We start from the raw sequence: 13,858 nt of genomic DNA, 5'->3' as shown, positions 1-13,858 counted from the left end.
GCCCCCTACCAGCTGAACTGGAATGAGGGCCGTACCTTCATGTGAACTTAGAAGCAGGCTTTGCCTTTCTAGCAGGCTTGGATTTATTCCAGACTGGAGATGGTTTCCAAACTGAAACTGCTCCTGAGGACGAAGGATCAGGCTTTTGTTCTTTGTTGAAACGAAAGGAACGAAAACGATTGTTAGCCCTGTTTTTACCTTTAGACTTTTTATCCTGTGGTAAAAAAGTTCCTTTCCCACCAGTAACAGTTGAAATAATAGAATCCAACTGAGAACCAAATAATTTGTTTCCCTGGAAAGAAATGGAAAGTAGAGTTGATTTAGAAGCCATATCAGCATTCCAAGTCTTAAGCCATAAAGCTCTTCTGGCTAAGATAGCCAGAGACATAAATCTAACATCAACTCTAATAATATCAAAAATGGCATCACAGATGAAATTATTAGCATGCTGGAGAAGAATAATAATATCATGAGAATCACGATTTGTTACTTGTTGCGCTAGAGTTTCCAACCAAAAAGTTGAAGCTGCAGCAACATCAGCCAATGATATAGCAGGTCTAAGAAGATTACCTGAACATAGATAAGCTTTTCTTAGAAAAGATTCAATTTTTCTATCTAAAGGATCTTTAAACGAGGTACCATCTGACGTAGGAATGGTAGTACGTTTAGCAAGGGTAGAAATAGCCCCATCAACTTTAGGGATTTTGTCCCAAAATTCTAACCTGTCAGGCGGAACAGGATATAATTGCTTAAAACGTTTAGAAGGAGTAAATGAATTACCCAATTTATCCCATTCCTTAGCAATTACTGCAGAAATAGCATTAGGAACAGGAAAGACTTCTGGAATAACCGCAGGAGCTTTAAAAACCTTATCCAAACGTATAGAATTAGTATCAAGAGGACTAGAATCCTCTATTTCTAAAGCAATTAGTACTTCTTTAAGTAAAGAGCGAATAAATTCCATCTTAAATAAATATGAAGATTTATCAGCATCAATCTCTGAGACAGAATCCTCTGAACCAGAAGAGTCCAAAGAATCAGAATGATGGTGTTCATTTAAAAATTCATCTGTAGAGAGAGAAGATTTAAAAGACTTTTTACGTTTACTAGAAGGAGAAATAACAGACAAAGCCTTCTTTATGGATTCAGAAACAAAATCTCTTATGTTATCAGGAACATTCTGCACCTTAGATGTTGAGGGAACTGCAACAGGTAATGGTACATCACTAAAGGAAATATTATCTGCTTTAACAAGTTTGTCATGACAATTATTACAAACAACAGCTGGAGGAATAGCTACCAAAAGTTTACAGCAGATACACTTAGCTTTGGTAGATCCAGCAGGCAGTGGTTTTCCTGTAGTATCTTCTGGCTCAGATGCAACGTGAGACATCTTGCAATATGTAAGAGAAAAAACAACATATAAAGCAAAATAGATCAAATTCCTTATAAGACAGTTTCAGGAATGGGAAAAAAAATGCCAAACATCAAGCTTCTAGCAACCAGAAGCAAATGAAAAATGAGACTGAAATAATGTGGAGACAAAAGCGACGCCCATATTTTTTGGCGCCAAATAAGACGCCCACATTATTTGGCGCCTAAATGCTTTTGGCGCCAAAAATGACGCCACATCCGGAACGCCGACATTTTTGGCGCAAAATAACGTCAAAAATGACGCAACTTCCGGCGACACGTATGACGCCGGAAACGGAAAAGAATTTTTGCGCCAAAAAAGTCCGCGCCAAGAATGACACAATAAAATGAAGCATTTTCAGCCCCCGCGAGCCTAACAGCCCACAGGGAAAAAAGTCACATTTTTGAGGTAAGAAAAAATATGATAATTTAAAGCATAATCCCAAATATGAAACTGACTGTCTGGAAATAAGGAAAGTTGAACATTCTGAGTCAAGGCAAATAAATGTTTGAATACATATATTTAGAACTTTATAAATAAAGTGCCCAACCATAGCTTAGAGTGTCACAGAAAATAAGACTTACTTACCCCAGGACACTCATCTACATGTTTGTAGAAAGCCAAACCAGTACTGAAACGAGAATCAGTAGAGGAAATGGTAAATATAAGAGTATATCGTCGATCTGAAAAGGGAGGTAAGAGATGAATCTCTACGACCGATAACAGAGAACCTTATGAAATAGACCCCGTAGAAGGAGATCACTGCATTCAATAGGCAATACTCTCCTCACATCCCTCTGACATTCACTGCACGCTGAGAGGAAAACCGGGCTCCAACTTGCTGCGGAGCGCATATCAACGTAGAATCTAGCACAAACTTACTTCACCACCTCCCTTGGAGGCAAAGTTTGTAAAACTGATTTGTGGGTGTGGTGAGGGGTGTATTTATAGGCATTTTAAGGTTTGGGAAACTTTGCCCCTCCTGGTAGGAATGTATATCCCATACGTCACTAGCTCATGGACTCTTGTTAATTACATGAAAGAAAAGTGTGTCAAGAAACATAGTGAGTCCCCTGGCAATGTTTTACCTGACTGAGTACCTACAAATAGCCTCTTGGCAGTGTGTGTGCTAAAGTAAAGCACTTACCTGCAAAAAACACCCCTCCACTATCTTACCAGGAATGTAGCTGCAGCAGTATCCAGTGGAGAGTCCATCCAGTGCACCAGAATCCCACAGTAGAAGGCTACAAGACAAGTCCAGACATGGTGGAAATCCCATAAGAAATTACTTTATTGCTTGTTTGAAAGAGAGAGAGCAGCCAAACACTTGAACAACTGCAGCCTTGAAATATTTTTCATGACAAGAAGCACTACAACAGCACTATTCAACCAGTACTGAAACATATCAGCAGAGGTTATGGAAAATAGGAGTATATTGTAGATCCATAAAGGGAGGCAACAGACAAGTCCCTGTGACCGACTATAGAGGGTTTATGAAAGATTTCCCATGAGGTGAAACAGAGAATCACAAACCATAACTCATATACATCCCTCTGACAAGCACTATACTCTGAGGGGAAACCGGACCTCGATATAGACTGAAAACCCTTTTGTCTGAAGAATCAAATGCATATCTTCATTCTTCAACCACCTCCAGTGAAGGCAAAGCCAAGACTAAGGTATGTATGTGGTGGAAGGGGTGTTATAGAGCTCTTGGGGATTGAGAATCTTTGCCTCCTCCTAGTGGTAGGGAAGATAAATTTCTCAGAAGTAATGGATCTTGGACTCTCACCACCTATATGAAAGAAAACTAGATTTACACAGAAGTATCCCCAAGCATAATGACTTTCCAATCCACTATATGAGCTCATACAACTGCTAAAGCGGAGGCAAAATGCGCACCAGGCGAACGTAACCTGGTGTGTGCTGTGTGTAGTATGTGTTGAAAATTGTTCCACATACATCTATTTGTTATTTACAATTAAAATATACTAAGTATGTGTTGAAAAAGTTCCACATACGTCTATTTATTTGATGTTAATATAATTTTAGGGATATTAATATTGAAGGGGTGTGGGAGAATTTTCTCCAATTATATGGTTTTGAGACACAGCCCCTTATAGCAGACTAACGTATTTAGATCCCCTTATATTTGTTCCGTATATCTGCTTGTATATTTAAGGTATATCTTAATAAGCAGCACACACAGGTTTCCTACCTCTGTTTCTTTTAACACTATATGTTCATTTTGTATATATTAAGTTCAGGTATTACGGACTATTTTAAAAGATAACTAAATAAAAGTTAATTTTTAAAATCTTAGTTGTGATTTTCACTACCCACATACCTTTCTGAAGTGAGTGCTTTATATGGTGCTTCTGTTTCCGTGTATTTATAATATATTAGTACTGAGCACCCTTCACACTCCCTTGTGTGGGTTTATTAGATACGGATTCACACAACAAACATTGTGAAACTGCTAAAGCAAGGCCTACACATTACCTAGTACAGATTATCCAAGCTGCATCTCCAAGAGAAGGTGTCCCTAGGGTATTGCTTACATTGTAACTTAGATCGTAAACTCTCTAAGGCGTAGGACTCCCTAATCCTTCTTTTCCAGTCTTCATTACCATCTTGTCTTTTTGTACCCCTCTATATAGCACATTACAAGTAAAGATAGTTATTAAATCCTTATGTCCCCTTCTGCATTACCTGTATTATCTTTATTGTACCCCTCTATATAGCACATTACATATAAACGGCTAGATTACGAGTTTTGCGGTAAGGTGAAAAAGCAGCGTTATCAGGTTATAATGCTGCTTTTTCACTACCACTGTTAATACGAGTCTTGCAGATTTAGGGGCACCGCACACTTTTTTGGCCTTACCGCAAATCAACTTATGCAAATTGCGTATAGTCTTTTTTTCTATGGGACTTCCATAGCCCCGGTACTACAAGCTTGTCCTGGGAGGCCAAAAAGTGAGCGGTACACCCTATCCCGTCAAGATTCGTACTGCATTCTAAAGTCAGTAGTTATGAGCTTTACACTACAAAGCTGTAGCATAAAACTCATAACTAAAGTGCTAAAAAGTACACTAACACCCATAAACTACCTATTAACCCCTAAACCAAGGCCCTCCCACATCGCAAACACTAAAATAAAATTATTAACCCCTAATCTGCCGCTCCCGACATTGCCGCCACTATAATAAACATATTAACCCCTAAACCGCTGTACTCCCACCTCGCAAACATTAGTTAAATATTATTAACCCCTTATCTGCTGTCCCTAACATCGCCACCACCTATCTACATTTATTAACCCCTAATCTGCCGCCCCAACGCCGCCACCACTATACTATATTTATTAACCTCTAAACTTAAGTCTAACCCTAACCCTAACACCTCCTAACTTAAATATAATTAAAATAAATCTAAATAAAACCTACTATCATTACCTAAATAATTCCTATTTAAAACTAAATACTTACCTATAAAATAAACCCTAAGATAGCTACAATATAACTAATAGTTACATTGTAGCTAGCTTAGGATTTATTTTTATTTTACAGGCAAGTTTGTATTTATTTTAACTAGGTAGAATAGTTACTAAATAGTTATTACCAATTTACTAACTACGTAGCTAAAATAAATACAAATTTACCTGTAAAATAAAACCTAACCTAAGTTACACTAACACCTAACACTACACTACAATTAAATAAATTACCTAAATTAAATACAATTAAATAAATTAAATACCATTACCTAAATTACAAAAAAACAAACACTAAATTATACAAAATAAAAAACAAATTACAAGATATTTAAACTAATTACACTTAATCTAATAGCCCTATCAAAATAAAAAGCCCCCCCAAAATAAAAAAAAAACCCTAGCATAAACTAAAACTACCAATAGCCCTTAAAAGGGCCTTTTGCGGGGCATTGCCCCAAAGAAATCAGCTCTTTTACCTGGAAAAAAAATACAAACCCCCCCAACAGTAAAACCCACCACCCACACAACCAAACCCCCCAAATAAAACCCTAACTAAAAAAAAAAAAACCTAAGCTCCCCATTGCCCTGAAAAGGGCATTTGGATGGGCATTGCCCTTAAAAGGGCATTTAGCTCTATTGTGGCCCAAAGCCCTAACCTAAAAATAAAACCCACCCAATAAACCCTTAAACACTAATCCCTGAAGATCCACTTACAGTTTTGAAGATCCGACATCCATCCTTAACGAAGCTGGAAGAAGTCCTCATCAAAGCGGCAAGACTTCCTCAACGAAGCCGGGAGAAGTCTTCATCCAAGCGGGGAGAACTGGTCCTCCAGACGGGCAGAAGTCTTCATCCAGACGGCATCTTCCATCTTCATCCATCCGGCGCGGAGCGGGTCCATCTTCAAGACATCCGGCGTGGAGCATCCTCTTCCAACGAAGTCTTCTTCAAGAATGAATGTCTCTTTAAGGGACGTCATCCAAGATGGCGTCCCTTAGATTCCGATTGGTCAATCGGAATTAAGGTTGAAAAAATCATATTGGCTGATGAATTCTATCAGCCAATCGGAATCTAAGGGACGCCATCTTGGATGACGTCACTTAAAGGAACCTTCATTCGTCGGGAGTCGTCGGAAAGAAGAGGATGCTCCGCGTCGAATGTCTTGAAGATGGACCCGCTCCGAGCCGGATGGATGAAGATAGAAGATGCCGTCTGGATGAAGACTTCTGCCCGTCTGGAGGACCATTCTCCTGGCTTGGATGAAGACTTCTCCCGGCTTTGTTGAGGACTTCCTGCCGCTTCGATGAGGATTTCTCCCGGCTTCGTTGAGGATGGATGTCGGATCTTCAAAACTGTAAGTGGATCTTCAGGGGTTAGTGTTAGTTTTTTTTTTAAGGGTTTATTGGGTGGGTTTTATTTTTAGGTTAGGGCTTTGGGCCGCTATAGAGCTAAATGCCCTTTTAAGGACAATGCTAATCCAAATGCCCTTTTTAGTTGTTTTAGTTAGGGTTTTATTTGGGGAGTTTGGTTGTGTGGGTGGTGGGTTTTACTGTTGGGGGGTTGTTTGTATTTTTTTTCCAGGTAAAAGAACTGATTTATTTGGGGCAATGCCCTGCAAAAGGCCATTTTAAGGGCTATTGGTAGTTTAGTTTAGGCTAGGGTTTTTTTTTTATTTTGGGAGGGCTTTTTTATTTTGATAGGGCTATTAGATTAGGTGTAATTAGTTTAAATATCTTGTAATTTGTTTTTTATTTTGTGTAATTTAGTGTTTGTTTTTTGTAATATAGGTAATTGTATTTAATTTAGTTAATTGTATTTAATTTAGGTAATTTATTTAATTGAAGTGTAGTGTTAGATGTTAGTGTAACTTAGGTTTGGTTTTATTTTACAGGTAAATTTGTATTTATTTTAACTAGGTAGTTATTAAATAGTTAATAACTATTTAGTAACTATTGTACCTAGTTAAAATAAATACAACCTTGTCTGTAAAATAAAAATAAACCCTAAGCTAGCTACACTGTAACTATTAGTTATATTGTAGCTATTGTAGGGTTTATTTTATAGGTAAGTATTTATTTTTAAATAGGAATTATTTAGTTATTAATAGTAGGTTTGATTTAGATTTAATTTAAATATATTTAAGTTAGGGGGTGTTAGGGTTAGACTTAGATTTAGGGGTTAAAAAATTTAGTATAGTGGCGGCGAAGTTGGGGGCGGCAGATTAGGGGTTAATAAATGTAGGTAGGTGGCGGCGATGTTAGGGACAGCAGATTAGGGGTTAATAATATTTAACTAGTGTTTGCGATGCAGGAGTGCGGTGGTTTAGGGGTTAATATGTTTATTATAGTGTCGGCGATGTCCGGAGCAGCAGATTAGGGGTTAATAAGTATAATGTAGGTGCCGGCGATGTTGGGGCGGCAGATTAGGGGTTAATATGTTTATTATAGTGTCGGCGATGTCCGGAGCAGCAGATTAGGGGTTAATAAGTATAATGTAGGTGCCGGCGATGTCGGGGGTGGCAGATTAGGGGTTAATAAGTGTAAGATTAGGGGGGTTTAGACTGTGGGGTTCATGTTAGGGTGTTAGGTGTAAACATAAATTTTGTTTCCTCATAGGAATCAATGGGGCTGCGTTACTGAGCTAAACGCTGCTTTTTTGCAGGTGTTAGACTTTTTCTCAGCCGGCTCTCCCCATTGATGTCTATGGGGAAATCGTGCACGAGCACGTACAACCAGCTCACCGCTGACTTAAAAGTGAAGGTAAAGTTTCTTCCGTTTCAAGACATAAATGCATTATTTACTGCTAACATAAGTTAATCGTTAAGTTTTTTTTTAAAAAAAATATTTTCTTATATACGTCTGTATAAACGCATTCACGAGGCTCATTGAAACTGCGCATGCGTCAATCAGCGATTTGCCGATTGGACAAATTGTGCAAACTCTTTCTAATAAATATTACCCATAACACCGTGATATAAGGGGCGAGTTGTTCACATAAACATATAATTAGTACGCTGCACCACTCAACATTAGGGCCACCAGAAGTTGCAGCTTCTAAATTAGTGTGTTGTCCGTATTAGAGGCGGCGGCTGTAAGAAGTTGAACTCTCTCTCGCATCTAAAAGGAGCACGCATGCGCGACATAGTGTGTTGTCCGTATTAGAGGCGGCCGTAAGAAGTTGAACTCTCCCATCTAAAAGGAGCACGCATGCGCGACATAGTGTGTTGTCCGTATTAGAGGCGGCCGTAAGAAGTTGAACTCTCCCATCTAAAAGGAGCACGCATGCACGAAACAGGAGCGCGCGTGAACTCAGAAATGAATAAATAAATAGTAGTGCATACGCATATCATCAAGTCGGCATATGACGTCAAGTGACGGCCGCCTAACGGCCAGAATTTCAAGTGGCTGATAAAAAAACGTGATCAAGAGAGAAAAAAAAAACAAAAAAAAAAACAAAGGTTGATTTTGCGGAGTTGAAAACAGTAAGTTAAAACGGCTATAACTTTTTTTCCAATCATTTTTTAAATAAATCATGAATGAAAGTCCTATTAATTTTGATCTAAGATTAATATTTGAGATAGACATCAAGGTAACTTTACCTTCACTTTAAGCAGCGCTGGTATTGGAGTGCGGTATGGAGCTCAATTTTGCTCTACGCTCACTTCTTGTCTTTTAGCGCTGGGTTTATAAAAACCTGTAATACCAGCGCTGTAAGAAAGTGAGCGGTGAGAATAATGTGCAAGTTAGTAACGCACCCCTCTTACCGCAAAACTCGTAATCTGGCCGAAAGATGGTTATTTAATCCTTAAGTCCCTTTCTGCAATACCTGTATTGTCTTTTTGTACCACTATATATAGAGCATTACAAATAAAGATAGTTATTTAATCCTTATGTCCCTTTCTGCATTACCTGTATTGTCTTTTTGTACCCCTATATATAGAGCATTACAAATAAAGATAGTTATTTAATCCTTATGTCCCTTTCTGCAATACCTGTATTGTCTTTTTGTACCCCTATATATAGAGCATTACAAATAAAGATAGTTATTTAATCCTTATGTCCCTTTCTGCATTACCTGTATTGTCTTTTTGTACCCCTATATATAGAGCATTACAAATAAAGATAGTTATTTAATCCTTATGTCCCTTTCTGCATTACCTGTATTGTCTTTTTGTACCCCTATATATAGAGCATTACAAATAAAGATAGTTATTTAATCCTTATGTCCCTTTCTGCATTACCTGTATTGTCTTTTTGTACCCCTATATATAGAGCATTACAAATAAAGATAGTTATTTAATCCTTATGTCCCATTCTGCATTACCGGTCTTTCTTTACAGTACCTTGTATAGAGCTGCACAATGTTTTTGGTGCAGTACCAATATAGATAACAGTCTAATGAGAAACAGGTCCTAAGGGTAAAGTGAATATTTTAATTATTTAGATGTAAAACTGTGAAATATTAGAATCAACAACCAAATATTGTTTTGCATTAATTAATAACCTTAAAACATGTTTTTAACAATACTTGTTATTTTTCTTTGGCGGTGACTCCTCATTTTTTTTTTATTGGTTTAGTTTAGTCTGATTTATGGCTTCTTTTTGCTTCATAAATAGATAGATAGATAGATAGATATATAGATAGATAAAGACAGCATTTCCTATACTCAAACCATTGTTTGGTCTATATTAAAAAAAACAATAGCAATAACAAAAAACAAGAGTTCAGCCCAGCATCATGAATCACTTTTTAAATTAAGTAAATTATAAGTGCATTATGTGTAAATTCTAAAAAGGCAGGGACATTTTCTGAATAATTCTATACAAGTCCTCATTCTCTATAGCTACAATTTTAGTTCTTCAATATTTCCACTAGGGGGCACCATTACAAAGGCACAGTAACAGTTCACACACACAGCAATATGGGTCGCAAAAGTACTACAAACCCAGATAGGAAAACCTAAATAGGTCTGGGGTATTGGCATGCAAGCAGTTTATTATATGACAACCTTAAACAAAGCCATGGTGGGAAGTCCTCTCAAAAAATAGCAATAAACTTACATATTCCTGAGCAAAATCAATGAGGTTCTGCAGGTCGATGTCATCCCGATACGCCTTTACGTTATTGTTAATGAAGAAATTGAGCTGATCTTTGATCCAGTCTTTAAATACGAATGCAAGGATTCCTGCGGTCAACTCCAGGAAGAAGATAAGCCCCAGGAAGACTGAGAACTGCAGAAAACACACGTAAGAAGGTGTTCATAAGAGAAATGTTGGGGTTTAATAACATATTTCATCAGTTACCATAGCTTAGCCTAAACTGGTTTGCATTAAGAATGTGCTCTCCTCTTTAGGATTGATATAAATATAAAACGTAACCTGCTGAAATGCCCCTCAGAACTGGCCAGCACATTTGCACCTTGTCATAGGATATAGAGGGTTATAGACCCCCTTTAATATAATACACCTAATACATTTGCACTTTGTATCTTGCCTATAGAACTGGATTGTTGGATTTGCTCAGATAAAGAGCACTATTTCCTGAACACAAACATTACATAGTGACTTTTAAGGATATAAGCACATTTAGAACTTAACATAAAATGCTTCATTGGGATAATGTATAATACAAGCTTTGCCATATACTTTATTTTGTACCCTTTTCCAACACTGAAAATGGTGTGTTTTCGGATTCCTGTCCAGATTTCACCAGCCGATGCTTACTACATTCATAACAGTAATTGTCTGATTACTGTAATAGTTAATTTATAACCGTCTCTAATTTGCCTCAGCAGAAGGGTATGCCCTTGGACTGCAAAACATTGCAAATATTGCTAAGAAAATGTTTTAGTATGCAGACATTTTGGAATATAGTGTTTACTTGTTGATATATACTATACACTTACAAAAAAACCCATATATATATATATATATATATATATATATATATATATATATATATATTTTTTTTTTTATATATTATATTAAAGAGCCATGAAACCCAAATTATTTATTTTGTGGTTGAAACAGAAGTAAATTGGAAAGTTATTTTAAATTGTTTGCTCTAATATATTATTTGCTTTGTTCTCTTGATATCCTTTGTAGAAAAGCATACCTAGGTAGGCTTAGGAGCTGGGAGCTAGCTGCACATATATGCCTCTTGTCATTGGCTTACCAATGTCTTCAGCTAGCTCCTTGTACTGCATTGCTGCTCCTTCAATAAAGGATACAAAAAGAATGAAGCTAAATTGATAATAAAAGTAATCTGGGAAGTTGTTCAAAATTATATGCTCTGTAAAATGTAAGGTTTCATGTACCTTTATGTGTTTAATGTCCCTTCAAGCTTGCAAGAAATGTGTCTTCCCATTTTAGTAGTACTGTATTCGTTTCAGAAAAAGTTTCACACAAATAGCCTTAGTAGGATACTTTGTATCAAATATGTATACAGTTCATAAGAGAATTTCTTAAATATCACAAACTTAATTTCCGATAATAAAGATCATTTAAAAACACATTTCGATTTCATAAAGTATAAAATTAAACAATCATTTAAAATCTATCAAAACTCTTGTTATGCCAGGTATCTTAATGGATAACAGTCCAAAGACCTTGTTCAGAGAGGAATTTCCTGGTATTTCGGTGCTGATCTGACCTTAATAGGCGGGATCAGACTGATATGCTACAGGAAAGGTCTACTCTGTGAAAAGCATTACCGGGCTAAAAAGAAGCTGCACCCAGGTGGTAAATCACCATAGAACAAGTTATTGAGCTGGATGCTCGTTCCTGAGAGTGTGCTTCTCTCTGTGTGTATTATGTCTTTCTAAGGGAAAAAGGGGCAACCAGACGTGGACTCCTTGCTCAGTGTACTTAGAAGAATATGGCTGCACCTCAATGACGAGGCCCAATGAAGGCCGAAACAATTGTCTGGGGTTGCCATGTTTCATGTTCAGAGGAGAATTGCCTGGCATTTTGGCGCTGGACTGACCTTAATAGGTGGGATCAGACTGATATACTACAGGAAAGTTCTGCTCTGTGAAAAGCATTACTGGGCTAAAAAGAAGCTGCATCAAATAACAGATTTGCAAACTTCATTTTTGAAAGCCTAATAAGTGGAGTCTCCAAGTAAGCCTTGAAAATGAATTGCTTTAACTAAGAGGCCAAAGTAAATGCAGTAGGACACAAAAAAGGGACAACAATCTCCCGATTTAATAATCTGAGAAGAAACGACCTTTGGTAAGAAGTTATAGTGAGTCTTAAGAACCTCTTTGTCCTGATGGAAAAAGGTAAGGAGCCTCACAAGAAAAATAAATAGCCAAAAGAAACAAAAAACCTTCCATGAAAAAACCTGAATATCCAAATTATGCATAGGTTCAAAAGGATGAACTTGCCACACTCTCAAAACTAAATTGAGATTCCAAGGAGACACTGGCCAAATCCACAAAAAAAAATTTGCACAACTTATGATAAATCTTTCTAGTGACCAGTTTCCTCGCCTGAATAAGGGTGTTGACGACAGAATCGGAAAAACATCTTTGGTTCAATTTCCACACAGTCAAATTTAGCACCTTTAGATCTGGATCCTGGTTTCCAGGAAGACTTGAAAGAGTCTGATTTTTGAGTAGACGATGGTTTCTAGACTGACAAAAGGAACAGCAAAGTAAAAATGTAACAACATTCAGACAGAGCATGCCATTTTGAACAACTTTCGAAAATGTGCCTTATCTAAGTTGTTTTGTTCTCTTGCTATCCTCTGCTGGAAAAAAAAATCATACCTAGGTAGTCTCAGGAGCAGCAATGCACTATTGGAAACTAGCTGCTGATTGATGGCTGCATGTATATGCCTCTTGTCATTGACTCAATTGATCTGCTCAGTTAGCTCCCAGTAGTGCATTGCTGCTCCTTCAAAAAAAGGATACCAAGAGGCATAAGTACATGTTATAATAGTAATACTTTGGAAAGGAGTTTAAAAGTATGGGCTCTATCTGAATCATGAAAGAAAAACGTTGGGTTTCTTGTCCCTTTAAAAATTCAAGAATGATTTTTAAAGATCAGGAGCCTGATGTCTGGATCACTATATGGCAGCAGTTTTATAAGAATGTTATATATTTGCAAGGGCACTAGATGGCAGCACTATTTCCTGCCATGTAGTGCTCACCTACAAAGAATATAATGGGAAAAAAACTAATTTGATAAGTAAATTGGAAACTTTATTAAAAAATGTTATGCTCTGTCTAAATCACAAAATAAAATGTTTAAAGAGATGAGGAGACGTGTGTAATGCAATATAGTTTATTGTACAATGTCTTCTGCCCCTTACGCTTCCCCGTATAGATGACAAACAAAGAGGAAGATTGTCTGAATTCCTAAGTAGCCTGAAGATAGAACTTCAAGACACAAACCACATCCAGATTGTGAAGCAAGCGTTCCTTCTCTGAAAAATGATTAGGACACAAAGAAGGAACAACAATTTCTTGTAAATGTTACGGTCCGACACCACCTTAGGAAGGAACCCTAATTTAGTACGTAAAACCGCCTTATCAGCATGGAAAGCAAGATAAGAGGGGGGTGACATTGCCAAGAATCTCAGAAACTCTGCGTGCAGAGGCAATAGCCATAAAAAAAAGAACCTTCCAAGATAACAATTTAATGTCAACAGTATGCATAGGCTCAAACGGCGCCTGCTGCAAAACACTAAGAACAAGATTTAGGCTCCAAGGCGGAGCCCCAGATTTAAACACAGGTCTGATCCTAGTCAGGGCCTTAACAAAGGACTGCACATCTGGAAGCTCAGCCAATCTCTTGTGCCGTAACACCGACAGGGCCGATATCTGTCCCTTCAGGGAACTAGCAGAGAGACCCTTCTCCAGTCCATCCTGGAGAAAAGATACAATTTTGGCAACCTTAACCATATGCCAGGAAAAAACATGCTATTCACACCAGTACAAG

General features: G+C 37.4%; 1 protein-coding gene across 1 annotated transcript in view; it reads right to left on the bottom strand.

Moving 5' to 3' along the window:
* The window catches only part of TSPAN17 (tetraspanin 17), a 244,598-nt gene that overhangs the window by 34,030 nt on the left and 196,710 nt on the right, over positions 1 to 13,858 (bottom strand). The window contains exon 4 of the mRNA XM_053717045.1: positions 9,974 to 10,144. Coding sequence (XP_053573020.1) covers positions 9,974 to 10,144 — 171 coding nt within the window. The remainder of the gene's footprint in view (positions 1 to 9,973; positions 10,145 to 13,858) is intronic.

Source organism: Bombina bombina, chromosome 6 (genome assembly GCF_027579735.1).
Source record: "Bombina bombina isolate aBomBom1 chromosome 6, aBomBom1.pri, whole genome shotgun sequence".
Lineage (NCBI taxonomy): Eukaryota > Metazoa > Chordata > Amphibia > Anura > Bombinatoridae > Bombina > Bombina bombina.
Note: the sequence above shows the minus strand (reverse complement) of the source record. Positions and strands in the feature narration are given on the sequence as shown.